The 25817-nt window shown below is 33.4% G+C and overlaps 1 protein-coding gene across 1 annotated transcript in view; it reads right to left on the bottom strand.

Annotated features, from left to right (window-relative positions):
• Diaph2 (diaphanous related formin 2) overlaps positions 1-25817 on the bottom strand; it is a gene marked incomplete at its 5' end in the record, with an annotated part of 564399 nt that overhangs the window by 528835 nt on the left and 9747 nt on the right. The window contains 2 exons of the mRNA XM_051179135.1: positions 808-877; positions 955-1029. Coding sequence (XP_051035092.1) covers positions 808-877; positions 955-1029 — 145 coding nt within the window. The remainder of the gene's footprint in view (positions 1-807; positions 878-954; positions 1030-25817) is intronic.

Consider the following 25817-nt stretch of genomic DNA (forward strand, 5'->3'; position numbering starts at 1 on the left):
ATATCAACTAAATATAATTAATGTGATTAAGGAAATTAGTCAACGTTATTTTATCTGTAGGTCGCCACAATATTGTATAACACAAACAATATTCTATGTATACAAACAATATTCTATGTATACAAACAATATTCTATGTATACAAAAATGCAAGCAGTCTTCCACAGATTGCTTTTACACATGTTAAATCACTGATATTGAAATGAAACTCTTATCTAACCAGATGAACCAAATCCCTACCCTTGCATTTTTCTTTTCAATAAAATACAACTTATTTCTCTGTATGAAAATGATATTCAATTTATAACATGTAAATTTCCATACTATTAGGGTTTAAGAGATGCTTCAGTAGTTAAGAGTACCTACTCCTCATAGAGAGAATCCAAGTTTGATTCTCAGCAACCACATTAGGCAGCTCAAGCCTGTAGCTGGAATAATAGGGGATCTGATTCCCTCTGTCCTGAATGGGCACCTTGTACGCATGTGCTGCACATCAACTCATCTGGCAATATGCATACATAATAAATAAATCTTTCCAAATAAATTAGACTTCATTATATCACTATAGGAAAAATGTATCAGATCTGAGACCTAAACTAATATTGTTGGCATAATTGCAAAATATGACAGTAAATATTGTATGTAGCAAAATACACGTTTACAACTGATAGAAAATTCATGATGATTTACATCATAAACATATTATTAAAACTTGAATAGTACCCACCGTTTTATCTCTTTTTTACTTTCATACTGTCGAGCAAGCTCTCTCGTTTTGCAACAGAAGGATAAGTAAACACCATTTACCTTATTATTCATAAATGCTTTCAGGCACTGAATGAGTTTGTATTGATTCTTCTTGTCAATATTTTCTTGCCTAAGTCAGTAAGAAAAAAATATTACATTGTGCTCAAATTTTTCTCATGTGTAAATGTTTATAAAAGTTATTCTTACTGTTTTTTGTCCAGAAGCTTTTCCAGCACATCCAGTAAAAGTCCAAGTCCTTCATGGCCAAAGTTGTTAACCCAGCTAAGAATGAAAAAGGATATATAAGTCACTTCATGAATTTAACAATTGGTTATTAAAATTTTGTTTTACAATATGATAATCCTGCCTTACTATTATTATCTACCTTTTATTTATCCTCTGATAAAAGGCTTGATGCTGAGAATGACCCTGATATTATCATCTAAACCTCAGACCTCTCTACATGGTTTCCTTACAATATAGGTTCACACACTTAAGCCAGAATATATGAGACAAATTTATCTTCCATTATTTCCACTCCCTCAGATCAACCCTTCCTCCACCCTTCAGTAATCTCTTAGTAACACTATTGGCCTTTGATTTCCTCAAACTTGAAATACTGGCTTAATTTTTTGACCTGCCATTGTCTTTCACCTTTTCATTTGTTCTGCTCATTTCGTAAACAGCTGTTGAGCATTTATAGTACCAAGTATGTATGTAATATAGACATAATGAGCAACATATCTAAGCCCTTATCCTCATGGAGTCTACTACCTACAAATAGAAAGATAATAAATAAGTAACTGATTATACAAACATCAGTGATTTGTAGCTATGAAGTAAAATCAGTGATTTGTTGCTATGAAGTAAAATAAACATAGGTAAACAATTAAAATGCCAGGATGCTTTTATATAATATGTAGCCAGGGAAAGATCTTTGAAAGATTCTACAGAAACAGAAAACTGAAGATAAACAAGATTATATGAGCACAAAAATCAGAAAACAGATTATCTGTAGGACAAAATGGGTTAGTGGGGCAGAGAAAATAACACAAGATTAAAACCCAGTTGTGTTAGAATACTAGGCCTTTACTTATCCAAACATAAATGCTTCTTCTTCTTCTTCTTCTTCTATAATGCTTCCTCTAAATGACCCTCTTTCCTTTTTATTGTTTACATTAAAAGGTAATTTGCTCCTAGTTACCTTTATCTTATGGCTGGAGAAACCAAGTGGGGTTCTGTGTAGCTTTGTTTTTGTTGTTGTTCTGGGTTTTTCTTGTTTTGTTTTTCTTTTGTTCATTTTACATTTAAAATATCTGTCTGATAACATTTACCCACATTCCTCAGTCCTAAAATCCACTTGGATTACCTCAATCTCTCGGCCTGACATTTTCTTCAAGTCTTCATCTACCTTTCCACACTGACACTTTGTACCACAATGGCCAAATATTCAGACAAATGATCATTAGATCATTACTGGAGTTCTCTCTAAACTTCTTTGTTAACTTATTTATCTTCCAAGAATGAAACAACAATATTATATGTCAAAGCCTCCAAGTCTCAAATGACCTTTTTAAACCATTAACAATCTCTCCAGTCCCTGGAAATCTTCAACTTAATATGGGTTCTTCTTTAGAACACTTACATAAAATCTTATCTCTTGATGTATGACATTGTTTTATCACATAACTTACAGTCATTTGGATTCTAAATTTGCTAAAGACAGTGTAATTCCTTAGTCATTTCTCTACTATTCATTGTCCCATTAGAGTAACTTACATACAATAGGTGACATATTTGCAAAAAATAAATATTTACTAATTTTAATTTAGTATCTTATGTAACCACAAAGAATAGGCAATCTTAATTGCCAAATGATTTCACAAAACAAAATATAAATACAGATGCTTATAAAAATAATCATTAAAATTGCTACGGTCTACATCCACACACAAATCTTACAACACTGGAGAGGAAATACTAGGTTTCATTCATGCTTGCCAAGCACTGTACCACTGCAGTATATGTACTATTGTGATACCCCATATATTCAAGCCATGTACATATTTACATTTAATAATTTTTAAATTTTGTCTGGAGGTTAATGAGAATTGTCCCCATAGGCTCATATATTTGAATGCTTTGATCCTTAATTGGCAGAAGTTTGAGAAGAATAAGGAGATATGGCTTGTTGGGTGAGGACTGTCATAGTGAGCTTTGAGGTTTAAAAAGCTCATAACATTCCCAGATAACTCTCTCTACTTCATGTTCTAGATCAAGTTGTAAGCTCTCAGCTACTACTCAGCACCACACCTGGTAGATTGTCACCATAATCCCTGGCATGATGAGTATGGATTCTATCCTTTTGAAACTGTAAGCTCCCCAGTAAATTTGTTCTTCTTTAAGTTGCCTTCATCATGGTATATTACCACAACAATCATAAGTAACTTAAAACACTGACTGTCCATCTCACATCTAAGAGGAATAATATATCAGCATAGTTAAGAATCTATAGTTCTATCAGATTACTAGTGAGAGCAATCAGATTCTTGAAGAAATTACAATTTTCAATATCTGAGATTCAGAACAAGTCATATCCACACTATGTTAGGGAAGCTCATTTTAAAGTAATGTGGGTTTGGATTTAATAATGGAAAGAAGAAATCAACGTGGCATTGTAATGATAACTGGCAATGAACTACCATTCAATTGAGGCACATAATCACCCACTACAATGAAATATTCACTGTAAAGACTCTAAATAATCAGTGGGATAGTGGCAGAAAGATAGAGACATCAGTTCTAAGTATAGTATGCTGTATTTCATCTATCACAGACAAATCTTCAAAAATCATCATAGAACAATAAGTTTAAGATGCTCTAAACAAATCTATATATACAGCTTTCAGTATCTTCCTTGACATTTGCGAAGAAAAGGAAATCAGTAATTTCTTCAAATTTAACACTTCATAACAGTTTTTGAAATTTTAAATATTACTCATATATCCTTCATACCCAGTAGTATCAAAATTATTAGGATTGCTCCGTTTTTCATCTAGGAAATTATCTGATAGAAGAAAATGATTTATATTTGTTCATTTGAAATCAGCCACCCACATATCAAAGACGTCAAAATGAACTGTTAAAAGAGCATTTTTGATTCATTCAGTGAAAAGTATTTTTATTCAAATAAAATATACCATCATGAAACATAAGGGTGAGAGGGCAAGATCACCTGGAGAATCATCTGGCCAATGGGAAGAAGCTGCCTAATGAGAATATTTCAGGTTCTTAACATAGAAGTGGACCCCAAGAGTAGTTTACTGATAGGGGGATCAACTAATCATGATATACCTTGATGATTCTCATGAACTCGTTGAGTATTCCCCTGTCCCTTTTTTTCTTACCAACACCATTTCTATCTTACTTTAAGCACTGTGTAGCCTCTAGCTACAATCACTCTGTGCATTCATTGTATTAGGCAGGAACACATATCCATCAAAATTACATAAAGACAAAAAAGACAGAATGAAATTTGTTTAGCTTAATTAAAACAAAATGTTAGCTTGTTTACATAGCTGACCAGAGATTTTTGTTGTTGTTGTTGGTTTGGCCCTTTCTTTTCTATAACTCCAGAAATAAGTGTTGCTATAAATATGTACCTCAGACCAGCAGAATCAACACGATTGTGAATGTGGTAATAATTCAAATTGTGGAGCTCCACTCAAGAACCATGGGATTACCTCCTAGAGTTGTTGAGATGGCAGCAAAGGATGTTTTAATGTGATTAAAAGTGATATTACTGCTTGGTCAACTTCACAGCCATTGGGATAAGAAAGGTTTGTTAAGAAATAGAGGAACACTTTTGGAACTGTATACTGTTGTACACACCTTCCCAACTACAAACGTTCTCACTACCAGAGTACACAGAACCAAGATAGCAATCCAGATGAATAACACAAAGTTGACAAGTTTTACAAAGTATATAAATTGCAACTCTTAAAAAGTATCAATTGGGACATGTAGAATCACAAGAATACAGGTGATGATTACATTTAAAATTTTACTTAGGTATTATTACACTTTAAGACATAAATGTTTCCATCCTACCTCAACTAGAATATAACAATTTCTGATTCAGTGTGGATGATAAATAGTGGGAGACAGAAATGTAAAGAATAATACTGATAAAAGAATAACAATGAAGAATAGTCATTTTAACTTGCAAAACCATCTGGAAACAGATATTTTTCTTTCATTTTTCCTGAATCACAATTTACATGAGTGTATCATAACTTACAAAATACCACTAAACAGGACCAGCACGCATTTTTAAATAAAATTTAGGTAACATTTGTACCAAAATCTCACCAAAAAATTCAGGATCACTACAATTACATTGAGTTTATATCTATACACATGATTTAAATGTCTTCACTGCTCACGTCTAGTTCATAAGTATATGTAGGATGCTTTACAATTCATGTTATTGATTTTTAATTTCCTGAGTGTCATAAGCATCAATGAAGTGCTGCTAAAGAAGGAGATGCAGAGTCTAACAGAAATTTTCACTCAAAATTCAGGTAAGGAATTCTATCAGCAATAAAAGGAGAAATAAAACAGAATAGAGAAAAGGAAAGAATATGTTAAAGAGATTGGAGGGTTTTTTTATTATTATTTTGTGTTGTTTACACATAGGAGACATTCAAATGAAGAGGTCTCTTTACAAGCAGCATGACACACAGCCAAGGTACTGCTTGTGAAAACTTCTCAAAGGACACAGTAGAACCAAATACAGACAACACAAACTCATGCAGGACGTTTAATCAGCCACTAAACAAGAAGGTGGAATTAGAGATGAAAAAGGAGCCAGGAAATAGGTTTTCATTTCCTTTCTTTTTGTTTATTTGCTTATTGTTGTTTGGGGAGTAGTTTTGTTTTTTGAGACAAAGTCTCTCTAGTTTGCCCTAGCTGTCCTAGAGTTCACTGTATAGATCAAGCTAGTCTTAAACTCACTAACATTCTCCTGATATTGGCTCCCAGGAGGTGGTAGCACTGAGACATTACTCTAAAAGTATGTTTTTAAAAGTGGCAGTAGGTAATATACAGTGGTATGCTACAGAAGAAGTTAACATTTAAACCCCATTTCCAAAGTTTATTAGACAGTTAAGAAACCATTCCATACATCCTTAGTCATGCTGCGACCTCTGTCTGGGTTGAGTGTTTGGCAAGCTGTGGTCCAATACCCCCATACTCTCTTGGAACATCCTAGATCAGCTCTGTGCATTGTGGCTGAGCCCTTCCACGTGGGACCATCCAGAGTCGGCCCTCACCTGACCCTTGGTCCCCCTGCCTCTGCTCAAGGTGAATCTGGGGTCAGCTCAGATCCAACAACCCCCCCATCTTTTTCTTGGAACTTTCTGAGTCAGCTCCACATCTTGACACCCATCTATGCCATCAACTTCAGTGGCCCTGCCCTGGCATGCAGGATCATCCAGAGTCTGACTGCCATCCCCTCATCCTTGGCCCTGCTGAGTCCTATGCCTGGGATGAGTATGCTGAAGTTGGATCATCCAGAGTTATTGACATCAAAGTCCTGACCCACCTATACCCCACCTGGAGAGGAGACTAGAGAGAGATAGGGATAACACCTGCATCCACTGGAAGAAGGGATGGGAAGACTACAGCACAAGAACACATTCAACAAGAGAAAGATCAATATGAAATCAACAGAATCTAGATACTCCACACCAACAAGAACTGAACACACCAAAACAGTTGAAACAGAAGAGAATGACCTAATAAACAACTTCATTAAAATGACAGGCACTCAAAGATATGAGAAAATCCCTTTAAAAATGGAAGAAAAAAAACAATAATTAGAATATATAAAAAGACAAACTAAAAATGCAAGAAATGAACTTATCTCTTAAAGAAAACAAGGAAAGCCAAGAAAAAGCAATCAAACATAAAGAAATTAACGATTTCCTAGAAACCAAGGAGAATGAAGACACATCATACCTAAACTTATAGGACACTTTGAAAGCAGTACTAAGAGGAAAATTCATTGCAGCAAGTGCCTATATGAAGACAATGGAGGATAGTCACAGTACAGCTGAATTAACAGCTCAACTGAAAGCTCTAGAACAAAAAGAACCAAACTCCCCCGAGGGGAGTAGATGCCAGAAATAAATCAATTTGACAGCTGAAATCAATAAAGTAGGAACAAAGTAAACAATATAAAGAATCAATGTAACAAAGAGTTGGTTCTTCAAGAAAATCAAAAGATAGACAAATGCTTATCTAAACTATACAAAAAGCAGAGAGAAAACATCCAAATTAGCAAAATCAGAAATCAAAAGGGGGACATAACAAGGAACACTGAGGAAATGAACAAATTTCTGGATAGGTATCACTTACCAAAATTAAAAGAGCAGATAAGCAACTTAAACAGACCTATAATCCCTAACTAAATAGAAGCAGGCATCAAAAGTCTCCCAACAATAAACAAACAAACAAACAAGACAGATGGCTTCAGTGCAGAATTCTACCAGAAATTTAATGAAGAGTTAATGCCAATATTCCTCAAATTGTTCCTCACAATAGAAGCAGAAGAGTCATTGCCAAACACATTTAGCAAGGATACAATTACATTAGTATCTAAGCCACACAAATAAGAAAGAAAACCTGAGTCCAATATCCCTCATGAACATTGATGCAAAAAAACTCAATAAAATACTGGCAAATCAAATCCAAGAAAACATAAGACAAATCATCCACCATGGTGGCTTCATCCCAGGATGCAGGGATGGTTCAACATACGAATATTTATCAGTGTTATTCACCATATAAACAAACTGAAAAAGAAAACCACATGATCATTTCACTAGATGCTGAAAAAGCCTTTGAGAAAATCCAATACTCCTTCATGATAAAGGTCATGGAGATATCAAGGATAACAGGAACAAACCTAAGCATAATAAAAACAATATGCAGTAAACCAACAGCCAGCAACAAACTAAATGAGGAGAATCTCAATGTGATTCCTCTAAAATCAGGAACAAGACAAGGTTATCCACTCTTTCTGTATCTCTTCAATATTGTACTTGAAGTTCTAGCTAGAGCAATAACACAACAAAAGGAGATCAAGAGGATATAAATTGGAAAGGAAGAAATCAAACTTTCACTATTTGCAGATGATATGATAGTTTACATAATTGACCCAAAAAAAAAAAAAAACTCAATCAGCCAAGAACCTACTTCTATTACTCTGCTTAATGGACTTAGTATTAAACCAATCCTAAGTGATAATATTATACACATAAATACATATCTCAAATATCAGTATTTGTTTCTTTTCACAGTAGATGATTAACTTGTACAAGTATAGCTCATCAAGGGGCAGAGAATAAGAGATTTTGGTGAGCTCATCTATATTACTATTTCTTCCCAAGGCTCATAATTTCCAAAGAGGAGCTGGAAAGTGTAAGAGCCAGAAGCAGTTGATAATTACAATCAAAGAGTGTTTTCTATACACAGTAAAGCAGCTACACATATGAACACACAGCAGCTGTGACAGTATCCACAGGAACTGTAAAACTAATCATCGTCAAATTCACACCATGGAGAAGGGGATGGGATTATGAAGTTCCACCCCTAACCCAGATGCTATTGATAATTGATACATGACTGGAAAAGGACAGTTATTTCTTGTTTAAGTGTATATTTTCTAGTATGTGGACTGTGCTCCAATAGATGACCACACACCCATGATTATATACGCAGCTCAAATATAGTTGGGTGTGCATGGGGAGGAAAGTTGATCTGGAAGAAGTTGGAGTTAATGTAAAACAATGTATAAATTGTTAAAACTAATAAAATATTAATTTTAACAGTAAAATATTAAAGCTTAAAATGGGAATGGTTCACTTACACTAATCAACATAATCAATGATCAAAAGAAAAAAAAAACTTTACATTGAATGGAAGTATAAAAGAATACACTTAACACTAAGTCTAAGAGGAAGCAAGAGTCTCCCACATCTAGTACACCAGGCAAAACAAAATGAAAAAAAAAAACCCTCTCTATTAATGTATTTATTCTACTAAAAATAGAATTTAAATTTTGTACTAATTCAGATCTATATACAGAACAATCTTTAAGTTTCATAAAACTTCAATGTTTTATCCAGAATAAGATATTTATGTTCAGGATTACTTTATTACATTCCTAGCAAATATAACCTTAATATTTGGTGGAGAAGTGAGTCATTATACACATGCAAAATATAAAAGGACACAGTAATCACATGTTCAATTTCATTATATTCTCTAGATTTATAGCAGCTTTTCAACGGAGTTAGAGCAAAAAATAGAAAGTTCTACACTAAATCCCTTAAGTTGTAAAAAGCAATTGGTCTCATGTGAAGGAGTCCAATATTAATCATGTCATCCCTTTATCACTGTTTGTACAGTGCTAAAGGCTAGTAGAGAGGGTTATGTGTTCTGTGCAAAAGATTTGATTTCTTTCTAACGATGCTATAATCCCATGTGGAATCTGATACTACAGTCCAAATCACTGGAACAACAAATAAAATGATTGATACTTCGAACAACAAATAAAATGACTGATACTTCAAGGTTTCTTGGGGAATCAGAAAATGGTTAAAAATTATAACACATAAAACAATTAGTTCAAGTAGTTTAAGAGACTTACTTAGAACAATATTGTAAATGCTGTCTTTCTAATTTTTACACAAAACCATCACATTGTAATACGAATGTTCCTGATGCAATTGTAATCAATGCAATTGTAAGTAAATCTAGGTTATATGTATTTGGATTAAGAGAAGGAGATCCATGTAAACAAATAAGATCACTGTATAACCTAACAAAAATTTATTGTATATTTACTTCAATGATCAGTATCTCCAAACAGTAGTGAAAGTAAATTTCATGGTTTTCCCATCATTAAAGGATGTTTATCTAAATTAATTTATAATTGTCCCTTTCAATATATACATCCATCAAAAAGATGTTAAAATAAAAAAAAATACAATAGCAATGTGCATGTGCTTTCACTGAATTTAAATGAAATGAAGACATTCATTTTGCCTATGTGAAAGTAATTACATTAGAACTAAGCATTTGAATAACTTGAAATTATTCACTTTTATAGATAAATGTATGAAATATCTCTGACCAATTATAATATACCTATTGATGCATTTCTGCCATTTCTAGGCATTTGTGCATAAGCTTTGAAGCATGACACTTGCTGACTTCTTTTTTTCACCTGATTCACAAAAAGGTTGAATGTGTCAATTTTCCAGCTTTGCCTCTCAGAGGTTTTTCTTGAATGCTGTGATAGATTACAATTTCCGTAGGAATTCCCAAAGAAGACATCCAATCGTTCTCTCTGACTGCATTTATTCTCTCCATCAGTCTCACGGGCAAGATCTGCTATATCCAATGTGATTCACACACTTTCAAAAGGAGAAAATGTTCACATTTTCAGGTTGATCATATCATATAAAAACAAATTTCTCTTCCATACTGTTATAACAAAATACTGCAATACATCAAGTTGCATGAACAATTTTCTTAAACAACAAAATTAACTTTAAATTTCCACTCAGAGAACAGTATCCTATTTATTAAAATCATTTTCTTAGTCTGCCTAAATTACTTTGGAGATACTCTAAGAAATAGCTTTAACTATATCTATTTTAAATATCAACAGACTAGGCAGTGAAGATTATTTTCCTCCACATCTGCCTGTAAAAGTAATAAATTATAATACAAAGTTGTATCCTGTACCAATAATGGGGTAAATTATTTAAAGTGTGAATGAAAATGAAAATAGACTCCTCAATCTATAGTAAATAGAGAAAAAGCAAGAATAAAGAATATTTCACATATTCAAGCCAAAGCCAATCATATTTTACATCTTGGTATGTTTGCAATTGTGATTATAATTATGTTAGAAAACTTACTAAATCTGATGTCTTAGTGATATAACCATTCCAATTTACACTAAAATTTTAACTTCAACAGGAAAAAATGTATTGGTTTATTTTCCAAGGCTAAGTAATATAGCTCAAATTCTATCATGTACTCCACAGGGCATCCAATTTCTGTTAGTTCCAGTGAATTTTGTTAAAATGAATTTATTGCAAGAACTCACATTCCTAATCTGCAAATCCTAAAAATGAAAAAGTGTTGACAGAGTTTATCTGTTAGAAATAAAATAGGTCCTTGAATGCAATAAGGAAAACAAAGGCATCAGCACAAAACACAGGCTTGTACACCCTTTTACTAACCCAATTTTTATATTATGCTATCTGATTCCGTTGGGAAGTAACCAGTGGTAAATGAATTTTCCTTTTGTATAAGAAAAGAAGGGTAAGGAAAGCTGAAGGACAATTGCTCTTTGATGAGTACAAAATGCAACCTTTCTTCTCACCTGCCAGGTACAATGTGAAAAACATGTAATTAACATCTCATTATACATGGTGATTGCGATGTAGATAAAGATCAAACAAACTTAATGTTTTCATATATTTTTAGCACAGGATATTACACATATGATGGAAAAGAAAAATTTATTTTGATTCTCTTTGTTGATCAAATTCAGCAAATGAAAATGTTGTTTACTGAGAGCATGATTTAAAAGATAGAAAGTTTTGCACCTATATAGTTAAGTATACTTTTAATTCATTGTTTTTTCAGTAGTGAAAACTGTATATATTTATAATAAGCACAAGACTTATTCATATAGCTGTGAAATAACAACATATACTTTTCTCTTATCCTCATCATTTTTCTCCTATGGTGAAAACAGTACAAAATCTAGAATATACCATTATTTACTATATATAGTCACAACTATACACATTAGATAACTTGAGAAATTTTAAAATCTTTGACAAATACACATTTCCTAATACATTTGATGTAAATGAAACTTTTCAAGAACAATCTTAAATATAAAATATTGAAAATCATTAAAAAAATTATGCAAAACAGAAACCTTAAGTGGATATTGTCAATTATTAAACTAAACATAATCTTTATTTTTCTTCCAATGAAATGAGCCATCTATGTACAATGAATATGTGTAAACAAAAATAATAGCTAGCACATGATGTACAGAATTATTAAAAGATTAGATATGAATGAAGTACATGAAATAGATATTATCCTTTAGAATGACTAACCTGGCCTGTTTTTTATTTTCAGAAAACAATGAAAAGTACAGTAATTAATAGAAGATATACATTTTTATGTAATAAGTCTCTCAAAATACAGACATCTTATAAAGGACTATAATGTTATGAATGCTGCAATTTCATTAGCCTTTGTCAAAAAACTAATGACAATTGCTTGTGTGTACTGTGGAGATCAAACACAGAGACTTGAACATGGCTGATAAGTAGTCTACCACTGAGCTACATGTCTATACTTTGTTTTATGTAACAAGATGTCAGGTTGGCCTAGAACTCATAAATGCAACCAGTGCAACTCTCCAACTCACAATAGCCCTGTTTAGGCACTCTCAATAGTGGGATTATAGGTTCATAACACTATATCAAGTGTAATAGCTACTTTTCCCCTAATCTTATATAGTTAAAAGACAAAATAAAGTATAATCTTTTAGAAGGAAAGATAGAAAAGAAGAAGGGGAAGGAGGGAGAAAGGGAGGGAGGGGAGGGACGGAAGGAGGGGACATGGGAAGCAGGCTAAATGGGAATAAATTTATGTTCATTTACAAATAAAGTGGTACAAATGAGACACCGAATAGTGTAGCTTTACTGATCACAATAAGATCAAGAAAGTAACTCCATTTCCCAGATGATAAATACAAAGTTGGCAACAAAGTTAAATAACAAAAAACAAAACACTCAGATCACTCAAATCTAGCATTCTGGTACTTTACAGGTGCTTCCTTCCTCCTACTCAAGTTCATTACAAACAACTAACGTAAAAATTACTAATTAAGCCAAATGTGCTGCACCACACCAAAATGACATGTTACTCTGAAGGTTGAAGCTGAAAGATCCCAAACTCAAAGTCAGCATGGGTTAGAAAATGAAGTCTGGCAATATAGGTCAGTGTATAATGTTCAGTCAGTCCTCAGTACTCACCCTGAAACAATTAGTTTATAGCATTTTTCTGGGTGTCTTTTTCATTTCACTATGTAAATTATACCTTAAATACACCAATGACTATATACAGATGAAAAATAAAAATAGTAAGGTATCTTTGTTTTGATTACACTTTGTTTTCCATCATGAAAGAAAGGAAAACTTCAAACAACAAAAATAGTAGATACCTGCAAATACTCATTCTGTTGCACCGTATTCTACTCACAGTATGTGAAACATTTAGCAGGACACTCATTAAAAGACCTGTTTATCCCATCTACCATCCCCATAAAAAATAGAACATACACGAAAACCTATTTTCCTTTCTATGTACTAGTTAGTACAGCATTTCTTCAGAGTAAAAAAAATCTTACTACAAACAACAGAGACTTAACTAGATATAGACACTTAAACTTAACTTCAAAATGTGTAGTAAATATTAATTGATTCTCAATTTGGTATTAAAGTATTGAGAAATATCTGGGGAAAATGTAACACTTGCTTTTAATTTGGGAATAATAGTGCTTACTTGACAATATAGAAGACGCTACTCAGCCAGAATGTTTCAGACTGTCATATTTCATCACTTTCCACTACTTTTTTTACTTCATTATCTCTTTGTGTTTCAACTTATTTGAATTATTTATGCTGAATTTTCAATAAATTGAATGACTTCTGTTTTGTTTTACAAGACCAACCTCTGAGCAAAAGTTCAATAATGAAATATGAAAGCTCTATGATTGATAAAAAATGAAAAGATGAGCAAATAAGATGAAATTCACTTTAAAAGGTGACTCCAGATTATATACACAAGGCTGACATAAAAAAACCATCATTGGATAAATTAACTCCCAAAAATAAAAGTATTCATTCATTCAATTGTTTTAAAAATAACAATTGTATGATTATTTTAAAAATAATTGTTTGATGGTTTTAAAAATAACAACTGAATAAGTTCATGTTATTTCATATCTAACACAATTGAATAATTACATGTGATTTCAAATCTATTGTCAACTGACAAACTGAAAATCCCAGCAACATGCTTATACCCTCACATCATGCAAGTAACATGTTTCTTCAATTTCTAGAGAACTGTTTGGTAATTCATACTTAACTAGCATCTGATGAGAGGTATCATTATGTAAATAGGTTTCTCATACTGGTTAATGAATAAAGCACTGTTGGCCAATAGGAAAGCAAGAGAGGCAGGACTAGGAGACAAGGAGGAAAGAGAAAGTAGTAAAGAGGAGTCAAGATGAAAAGTCTGGAGAGAGCAGGACGCCAGCTGGCTCTCCAGTAAGTTAAGCCAGCTGGATCTCCAGTAAGATGAGGCCACATGGAAATACATAGATTAACAAAAATGGGCTAATACATAAGACAGAGCTAGATGATAAGAAACTAGTAACAGGCCTACAGCTTTATATCTAATATAATGTCTCTGTGTGTTATATGGGGCTGGCATGGCACGGCGGCGGAACCAAACCAGCAGCGGGTGGAAAAACATACTCCGTACATATGACATCCACATGGCTAATAAGAACTTCCCTTAAAATTTAACAAAAGCTTAAAAAAGGTTTTTACAAACAAAAGAATACAGACAAGTAAAGTTTCTTGGTAGCAGCATTTTTCTCGTTTGGACTCTGATTTGTGGGAGACAAGCAGATATTTGGGCTGCTCCTTTAAGGGAGGTTTCCTGACTCAGCATAAGTGGAAAAAAAAAAAAAAAAAACGCAAGGCTTTTAAGAAACTCTGCTAACAATTCATTGGTGTGTATCAGAGCCGGCAATGGCAGTGACCACATCTCTAAGCAACATGCTGCTGGATGCAGCGACCAAGGCGGTAACCACAGCTCTCAGTGCTGGCGGTAAAATAGTCCTGCCATCTTGGATAGACTGCGGCTAACACAGCTATGACTTTCATTTTAGCAATGCTGTTGTTTAACATATAAAGACTCATAGCCAGACAAAGATAAAGATTTACAGTAAAGACAGATTCACATTAAGAAAAAGCTAAAGGTATACAGTGTGTTCTAAAATATACATACGCTTGAGAGAGAAAAAGTAAAGGGATAATGTGGTTTAAAAAATAATAAAAAGACAGAACAGCTGAGTGTGGTGGCACACGCCTTTAATCCTAGCACTCAGGAGACAGAGGCAAGCAGATCTCTGATTTGCAAAGTAAACCTGGTATGCATTGTGAATGCTAGGACAGATAAAAGTTTCACCGAGAAACCCTGCCTCAAAAAATGAAAAAAATAAAAAGTAAAATAAACAGAGTAATAAAAGCCACGTAAAGATGGAAAGAACAGAGAAACTGTGGATACTACACGCTATTTTGTTGTCTTTAAATTTTTTCTCTGCTGAGGAAATAACAACAACTGTTAAAACAAATGCTGCTGAATTAATTCAATTTATATATTTTAAAAATGCTTTGACTTCAAAATTTAAGTTCAAGGAGAAGTTACTGGGGAAAAGGATTTCTATTTTTGTTTCCACAGAAAATGAAAAGCTGTGGATTGCTTCCAGACCCCCTGAAACAGAGTACCAGGTGATCCTACATTCAAAACAGCTTGCACACTACAGAAAGGATTTCTTCATCTTCTTAGGAGTCCCATAACAGCGCCCCCTATCAGCAGGAAGCAGTTTGGAAAGAACGACACCCAAATTCCCAAATATTGTTTACAAATGTTTGTTTTCATTTAAGTGGGCTTGGTTATAAATGGTTAATGATCACAGCCAATTCTTTTTAAAGGAAAAAGGTGATTATGGTATAGATATGATTACTTTGTGTTGGATTGGATTTTGATTTATCGAGACAATTTAACGTCAATTTTGTGATGTGTATTTCTCCTTTTGTTTAGCTATTGTGTCTATATAGCTCATTTAGAAATGTAATGTTTAATGTAGTACAGATTATAGATAATTACTTAAGATAGTCAAAGCTTAGAGTTAAGTTAGGTTTTCAAGATACACAGAGATGTATTTGAGATGGATAGGCATTCTTAAAACCTTTCAAAGACCTACAGAATATGGCATTTAAAATGATTTAGGGTTTTTCATGACAGTGAGACATAAATGCACCTGGCAACACTACTTGCATCAAAAAGGAAGATGGGCATTGAAGAAAATTGTTATGGAGTTCACTTCCAATATGGCAAGACTAGCCATTTGGGCAATATACTGCTCTTGTCTGGAATGTTTGACTTTATGCTGTATAAACCGGTCATGCAGGACCCACAGAGAAGTGACTGCTGATTCAAGATGGGCATTGCTACAGTGTTCCTGCTTCATGGAAGAGTCTGCCAGACAGTCTGCAGGACACAGAGAAAAATGACTGACAAACTGCCAATACAAGAAGACAGTTTAAACTTTCATGCTTTGCTAAAGAGTCTGCCCGACACACTATGGCCTATGGACTGAAGATGGAAGATTACAGAAGAACTTCGGGTGACTGACCAGGCAGTGAGTTGACTCTGTCATTTCTAGAGTTTATATATTATCCTTCTGTGGTCTTTGGAGGAGTTGAAGACAGATAGTTATGGTTATATTTTTCCTTAGTTAGGCTTAAAGATAATTTACATATAGGAATTTAGATTCAAAAATATAGGATAGATAACAGAATAGTTTCTTTTAATCTTGCTAAATGTTAATGGACTAAATATTATTAACTGTGATTCTTACTTGATAACTGTTGTGTTATATATTTTGCTTTGTTAAGGTTAAAACCCTTCTTTTTATTTTAGACAGAAAAGAGAAGATGATGGGAGATGTCATTCTGTAAATATGGTTCTCATACTGGTTAATGAATAAAGCACTGTTGGCTAATAGGAAAGCAAGACAGGCAGGACTAGGATACAAGGAGTAAAGAAGAAGTAGTAAGGAGTAGTAAAGATGGAGAGTCTGGAGAGAGCAGGACACCAGCCGGCTCTGCGGTAAGATGAGACCATCTGGAAATACATAGATTAAGAGAAATGGACTAATACTTAAGACAGAGCTAACCGATAAGAAACTAGTACCTGGCCAACAGCATTATATCAAATACAGAATCTCAATGTGTTAATTGTGGCTGGCTCTACAGCGGGACAAGGCCAACAGTGGGAGGAAAAACCAACTCCTCATAAGCATCCTTCATATTGATGGCTCAGATGTCTATTTCACATATTTGAATGTTAATCTATATGGAATTGGTTATTTGTCTGAAACTCAACTCTTCTACAATAGTATATTTTGAACTCCCAAGCTCATTTGAAAGGAAAAAGAAGTAAGGAAAATGAATGCTAGAATCAGCACATGAATTATTATTACTTATAAATAATTCAAAAATAGTAAGTTCAACTAGCATATAATATGATGAATCATTTCTAATGTTCAACAGCAAAGTAAAAGAGTAATTAATGGCAATTAATTGTGTATTTCATAATAGCTAATGGAGATAATTTTTAAAGTCCATAGCACAAAAAAAATTGATGGGTTTGGAATGATTTATATTTCAATTACTCCAATATGATCATGACACATTACACACATGTATTAAAATGTCAAAATCTATCCTATAAATATATATAAATAATAACCATCAACTAGAAGTTAGAAAAATACTTTCAGATAACTAAATAAAAGACCAACAGTGGCTGATCATAACACATTGTATATTCTGTTCCCAGAAGAATGTAATACTTTTAAACTTACAGTGTCTCTAAAGATGAAAGGCTATCCCAAGAATGATGCCCTCTCAAAATAATAGCATTATTCCATTTTATTCAATATTTATAATGCTGGGCTCTAACACAATGCAAACTTCTTAAACATTCTATATGAACAATACTCATTAATGTTTATTACAGAGTTAGATTTGAATCTATTGCAAGGTATCCTTAATTCCTTGAAAAATCTTAATTCACATGGGTAAATATTTTTTGTAAATCTATTTACAGCACTTCAGTCTTCAGTAACTTTTGATTAATAAGTATTGCAAAAGCAGATTTAAGAATTCATCTCAAAGAAACTCATCAGAAACCTGTCATCAAAGATGGTACACTACAATATTAAAACATATACATACATACATACATACATACATACACACACACACACACACACAAACACATACACGCACACACACACCACCAGCACCACCACCACCACACACTACTAGATTTCTGCTGAAAACCAAGGGAAATATGACTGAAAGCAGGGAGAATCTGGGGCATTGGATTTTACAAAGGAGATCTCACGTCTAGATATGTGTTGATTTGGAATGAAAGAAGGCTTTAAAACCATATCCATGTCAAAGGCTAAAAAACAATCTCACCTGAAGCTTACTTACTTGAAAAAAAAAAAAAAAACTGTAACATTATGTTCTTTTCTACATTAGGCCTGTATCAGTCCCATCTAAACACAAGGTTTTCTGGTTGAAGTTGTCTCAAGTGAAAGAATATATACCTATAGACTTACTGACAGGTTGGAAAGCTTCCCAATTTAAATGTACATTATCTAACAACAGTCACACAGCTGGGGTCACAGAGCAACTACTCTTTTCTAGTGAATATGTATCTCATCTCAACAAACCACACAGAACACTTAGCTCTCCTATGTGTTAGCTAGCATATTAATTCAAAAGTCTAGTTAAGATGATAGACAAGTCCAGGACAGAACTTCCGGGACATTTCCATATTTAATACACCTTTGTAACAGGTTGGAATGCAGAAAAGCTACAAACTAGTACTATTATTATAGGTCTGTGCAGAAATGTAATGGCCTTGGCTCCATGTGGGGAAAAAGAAAACACATTCATTTTTTTCATAGAGATTCTCTGTGTTTCATGAAAAGAATCATGAAATAAAAGTCTAAAGTTCAAAATTAGGAAGAAACCCCCCCTCGTTAAATCATGAATGCACCGTCACTTACATTTAAAATTCTGTCTTGCAATACGTTACTACCCATGTCTTCAGTACAAAGAATTTACACTAAAATCATTATGTCACAATGGAGTAGACTGTGGAAATGAACCATATTCTCTATTTTAGAAGATTATTCTATGTCCATTCATATATCACTTAAATAAAAAAAAAGTGACGTTGGTGGAATATCCACGTCATGTAAAAATAAAACAAATGAAAACACAAGAGCCCCTATTTATCATAATATATACAGCAGGCTGCCCCTTAAAACACTTCAAAGTCTTGCTCTGCACTGGATGTGACTAATGCTTTTGTTGTTGTTTGCTTGCTTGCTGCTTGCTTGTTCTTTGAGACATGATTAATCAGTGTAAAAGAACTGGTTGTCTTGGAACTAGCTTTGTAGATTAGGATGCCCTCAAACTTGTAGAGATCCTCCTGCCTCTGCCTAGTAAGTGTTAGGATTAAAGGCACGCACCACTACTACCTGGCTGCCTAATTCTCTTTAAAATTAATGGAGCACACAAATATCTGGTTTTCTTCTATTATGAGATAAAATGTTGAATATGCCTAAGCAAAAAAAAAAAAATGGATTTTAAGCAATTAGTTCATGTGTGTGCTTGATATTACTTGATAATACTGACCAAAATTCTAACAGAATGCATGCAAATTAATATAACTTCAATTCTGCAGCATGTTCTATTTTGTGTTAAAAGTACTACTAGTATTGTAAAATAATTCACGTAATAGAAACTTACAGCAAAGAAACTGCAGACATAAATATTAAAAAGCTGCTTTAATAATAGTACTAATAATGGTGCCTTCTGAGCTATGTCTATACTTTTAAGTCCTGTTCCCATTACTACATCATAAATCATTGCCTTCATTATTCCATTTTTCATAGGTAGCTCTCTCTCAATAAAACATTCTAAGAGTATTGATCTGTATTTACCTTTATATTAATTCTCTAAGTAGTGTTTGCTGCAATGCCAAGTTTTTAATAAGTGTAAGACAGTCTGTTTAAATACTTATTAACACTCATAATTGAGAAAATTCTCCCATTGCTAATTTGTACTGCTCTCAAGATCCAGCTAGTTTCATTACAATGATTATAATAAAAGCATATTTGTTAATATGCTAGAAAATGTCTTCAAACATGAAAAAAATTATCAAAAAATACATTGGAGATTACACAAACAACCGCACATTTGTAAACACGAAAAAAAATTTCCCCTTTACACATGCGTGAAAACATTTTCTGAGGAAGCTAATCATAAGAAGTGAGCACAATCAGTTTGCCTTGGGTTTGGCAGAAATTCAGATATTCAGCAAAACAGATGAAATACTTCCAAGCATGATAACACATCCCTCAAGCTACAAGGATATTTCCATAAGAATGATGAAAATCATTCTACTCAATCATAATTCGAGGATGCTATTTTTTAGAATATATTTTAATTATTCTTTTAGAATTTCAGACATGTATACAACGTCGCTTGTTCATATTTACCCATCATTCCTTTCCTTTGATTTCCCACAGAACCCTTCTCCTCTGAACTCCATGCCTTCTTTTACAAACTTTAAATTCTACTGTGTCCAGTATGTGTGACTGTGAGGCCATCCATTGGAGCACTGATAACCTAGCAAAGGAAGTCACATAAAAGTGAAACTCCATCCCCTAGAAGTCATAAATTTTGAACAGCTCCTCAGCAAGAGGCTAGGGCTTTTAAGCCACTTTCCCATCCTGCTAAAATTTTGAGTGGTTTCATCTTCTGCAGTTCTTAGGCAGGTAGCCACAGGGACTGTGAGTTCATGAGCGTAAGAGCCAAGTCATGTCCACTATTTCATACAAGCCTCCATCCTCCAGCTCTTAAAGCTTTGCTATTCTTCAATATAGTATTTGCTGTTTTAGTCATGCATTGAGAAACTTTTCTGACAATATTTTATTATATCACACTTTTGTTCTTCATGAAATATATTGATAAATATCTATATGTCCTATTACTGTTTGACTGGAGAAAAATGTTCCAAAATCACAAGTCATTTCCCATTAGACATTGCTTCCTTTTATAAATTCAGCAAGAACATATAAATACAAATTTATAAGTCATATACTGCTCTTTCTAAATCAAAGTATGTGCAAAGTCCAGTGCAAGTTGTGATGGCAAACTGTGATTCCTTTTACTGCTCAATCACAGGGGTTTTAAAATTTTAGAGTTATAAAGATTGAATTTCATTAAGTCACTGTGAAACTATAAAATTGGGCAAAGCATGCAATGCTGTCTGCAGCTTATGAATATGGTTTAATCAAGCCAAAAGATTCCATTCCTATGCAGGAGAAGTTACATTCGTTCTCTTACTCTGATCACAGCTAAAAATGCATGGTCACAAAATTGTACAAGATTAATGGTAATTCTCCCTGCTAAAGAAGCAGAGGTTGTTACTAATGGGTCAATATCCACATCAAATCACAAAATCACACTTTTCTGTACATAAATTACAGCGTATCAGACATCATGAAACAAGAGGGCAAGTGTGTCACTTCCCCAGAAGAGAGGAAAACTGAAATGAGGAAAGCAAACATATGAGCATGACACTATTATAAAACATAGGCAGCTACAAATGAATACATATAACTGAACATACATAATGGTAGAATGCACAGTAAGAGAAAATTTGTGATATCATGACCTAATTATAGTCGATAAAAGAAAATTTTCAGCCATTTCCTTTAACAGAATATAATAGAACTCAATTAATTTTCTAAGCATTTTATTGTTCCATTTAAGATTTTAAATATCTCTGATTTGAGAATATATAGTAAAACTTAAGGGTGATTTAAAAAAAATTCTACTTCCCACCTGGTTTACATATTAAGTTCCAGGACAGGCAGGGCAAAACAATGAAACCTTGTCCCGCAAAAATTGTCTGGGTGCTGGAGAGATGGTTCAGCAGTTAGTACTTGCTCTTTTTGCATAGAACCCAGGTTTGGTTCCCAGCACCTACATGAGAGTCCCCAATTATATGTAACTCTATTCCAAGGAGATCTGACAAACTTTTTGGCCTTTACTTTCACCAGACATACATACTGTATACATATAAATATGTAATCAAAAATTCATACACATAAAAAACAAATCTTTAGAATTGATCTGTGTAAGTAAAACACAATAAGTATTTAACTTGTAAGAATTCTCTAAATTTGTAGAGAATCTGTCACCAACCTTTATAAAATAATTTCTAGGCAGTAAGCTAATTCTAACAGCCAAGATACTAAGATTGAAAATAAGCAAAAGATAACATAAAATACATAGATTTATAGTAGAAGCTTTCAATCTCATTTACATAATGAGTAATGAGGTAAAAAGCAAGTACACTGACTTAGAAAGGAAAGCGAGAACATAAAGAGCAGAAATCAAATCTCACTAGTATTCCAGGGTAACTCCATAATATAAAATATAGCTTTCATAATTTGTAACTACAAAAATACTTTTTTATAAGATCCAGAAAAATACCATTTCATTAAAGAGGATAAAGCGACAAAAATTTATATTTTCCAACCTTTCTGAATTGGTTAATGCCATTTCTTGGAAATAATTGAGCTTTGTTTTGTCATTTTAATTGATTTAAAGCTAATGTTCCTTTGCAACATAATGGTGGATTGAACATTATCCACTCACAACCTCAGAATATGACTTTACTTGAAAATAGGATGTTTCTAGATATAAAATAAAGATCACAACAACATTTCTAGTGGATCAGAGTAGGCCATTAGCTATATACTTATAAAAGACAAACAAGTGGCCCAAAAATAAATAATCCATGTAAGGAAACAAGCAAAGGCTGGACTCAAGCTGCCACAAGCCAAGTAAATCAAGGAGTCAGAATAGGCAAAAAAGTTTCAGAGAAGGAAGATCAAAGAAAACTTTGTCTACTTTAACTTTAAGAGACTAAATTTTTATAATTTTAAACAACTCTCTTTGTGGTGACTGTTACAAAAATCATAGATTTAAAAGGATGACTCTGGTGATCCCTAATTTCAAGGACTATTTAACTGTCATACAATACACTCTATTCAAGTGATTTACGTGCAGTGTTTATTTTATCTGTGTAACTTTATTCATATACTTTATTATGATTCTTGGTTTATTCTAATGACGTCTTCCTTTTTGATGTTGCTTCATTGATTTTATTTACATATTTGTTTCTATCCACTAGGAAGATTAATCTGTTGTATACTGTGTTGGTTTGTTTGCTTATTTGTTACTTTCTGAAAGGGCTCTTAAGCCTTTTAAGGCTGAAAATAACTAGAGAGCAAAGTTGCATGCTTTATGGTGGATTTAACCTGGTAGAAATATGAAGTATACTCCATACTATACTATGGAGTGGATACTGACACTTCGAATGTAGAATGTATTAGTAACATGGAACAAGTATTTCCTACAGCACTTCTACATACTTTATTTAAAAATCAATGTTAATATTTACTGTGGGTTCTAAATGGGGGAAGACATTACTCTGTACCTTCAGAATTACTTAGTCTTATGATATAAATGCAAAGCATACCAGCAATGTTATGGTGCAGTCAGGAGCCATATTTAGACTGTAATATAAAACATAAAATATATCCATGATAAAACACTTATTCATAATTTTGAGAGGGAAAACAGAGATATGTGGTGATAAATAAGAGACTTTTATTTCTGCCTCCCTTCCAGTGTTAGTCATAGACATGGATTTACTTTTGACATTCATCCTTTTCTTAATCATTCTGTAATTTATCTATTTCAAATGGCATTCTATATAAAGTGTCATACTTTCCATTTTTTTTCATGTGAATTGGCTTACTTAAGAGAAAGAAAGATGCTATCCTAGGATGTCAGATACAGAACTGATTAAGATCAAAAAAGGGACATAGTATCTGAAGACAAAGACTCTGACCAAGCTATGAATTTTCCAACTACTATTTCACTATAACACACTATGGCCATAAAAATCTTTATACTGAGTTCTCCAAGAAATGAGATTTAAGTAGAGAGGTTCTATGTACATTTCCTCTGGCTTCACCTGGAATATACTGTTTCATTCTACCAGTGACTGTCTATGAGTAATCTGAACTGGGAAATACCAAGATCATGTAGTTAACACAAGTTGATAATTGAAGTGTCAATGTTAATATTTGAAGTTTAGGATGATTGTCATAAATTTGCTGTAGCTAAGTTAAGACAGGCACATAAAAAACTAACTGGGTTCTGGTACTATCTTAGAACAGGTAAGGGCCTATCTTAGCAACCTTCCTGCTATTCTTAGATGTAGTAGTCTGAATGTAATTGACCCCCATAAGCTCACAGGGAGTGCACTTAGTATGAGGTGTGGAGGTGTGCAGCTGATTAAGAGCTGTGGCTTTCTTGAAGTAGCTGTGACCTTCTTGGAGTATGGGTGTCACTATGGGAGAGGACATTGAGATCTACTATGTTCAAGATACTCCTAGATCATCTTCAGTTTTCTGCATATCAAGATGTAGGACTTTCTGCCCCTTATCCAACACCATGTCTGTCTGCATGCCACCATGTCCTGCCATGATGATAATGAACTAAACCTCTGAATAGCAATCCACCCAACTAAATGTTTTCCTTTATAAGTGTTTTCGCAGTCATGATGTCTCTTCACAGCAATAAAATACCTAAGACACTATACTTCTTGATACAATGGCTAACCTTGTTGCCATTTTTCCATCTAGAGTTATCAAATTAAAATGCAAGGTAGACCATGCCATTCCTCTCCTCAAAATTCCAAAAGAGTTTTTCAGCTCACTCAGAGTAAAGCAAAGTTCTATTTTACTGCTTCCTACTAGTCCTTCACATTAACATACAAGCATGCTCCTTTATTATTTTGCTATGTTTGCTGGTTGTATGCTTTGCCTGTTATTGATTACAAAACTCACTACCAAGTTTCAATTATACCTCTTATCAAAAGTCCTTTAATTTAGTATGGCAATGCCTAAACTTCTGATAAAAACAAAAAGTCAAACAAACAACAACAACTAAAAGCCAAAACCAAAACAAACAAAAAGTTATTGTTAGTATTTAGGCATTTGTTGTAGCCTACCCTTGGAGTCCTCACAGGATGTGCCCTCAGCTGCTGCCAATAAGAACACCATCTGTACATATTCACTATGTTCCCTTTTAAAAGGCCCATCCCACCTCCCATCTCTCTTTCTCCCTGTCTTCCCCCTATCCTACTGCTCCTTTCCTAGAACTGGTTACCCTGTCCCCGTTCACCTTTTAGGATCCTTTTCCCCTAATAAAAATCTTTCTACTTGAACTCTGTCGAATGGCATGTTTCTCTCTTGTATCGCTTTTCTAAAATTAGAAAAGTTAACACCCATTCAACAGCAAATACCACATTCTGAATCTCTGTGTAGGTAAAAAATAATAATAATGCCTGAGTTCCTGAGCCACATAGGGCAGATCTTTAAAACAATCAACTTGGGAGACTAAGACAGAAGAATCACAAGTTCTGCCTAGGCTAGTTAGTTCAAGTCCAGCTAAAACAACTTTGTTAAATCCTGTCTTTTTACTTCTTAAAATGTAAAAAGAAGGCTGGAGGTGTAGTTCTGTAAACACTAATGTACCATGTCCAAGGTTCAAGGATTGAGGCTGAAACCAATGTCAGACGTACCTTAGTATTATTAGTTATATATAAGAATACTTCATGAGGGAAAGGGGAATTTAAAAATTATTTTGTAGCATGACTGTGTGACAATGACAAAGAACACCACAAATAATATTAAGCACCATTCATTGAACTATCCTGTTTTAGGTTATTTCTAAGAAAACTTAACAAGTAGTATTAAAAAGACAATTTCTGCTAATTGATTATGTAATGTGAAATAGAACTAAATATTTGAGTTACCAGATGTTTTATAACCAATTTCATTCATAATCAGATAAAAGGTCAAAATTTAATTATATGCAGGTATATATATATATGATATATATATATATATATGATCAGAAATGTAT

This window comes from Phodopus roborovskii, unplaced genomic scaffold (assembly GCF_943737965.1).
Source record: "Phodopus roborovskii unplaced genomic scaffold, PHOROB, whole genome shotgun sequence".
In the NCBI taxonomy this organism is placed as follows: domain Eukaryota; kingdom Metazoa; phylum Chordata; class Mammalia; order Rodentia; family Cricetidae; genus Phodopus; species Phodopus roborovskii.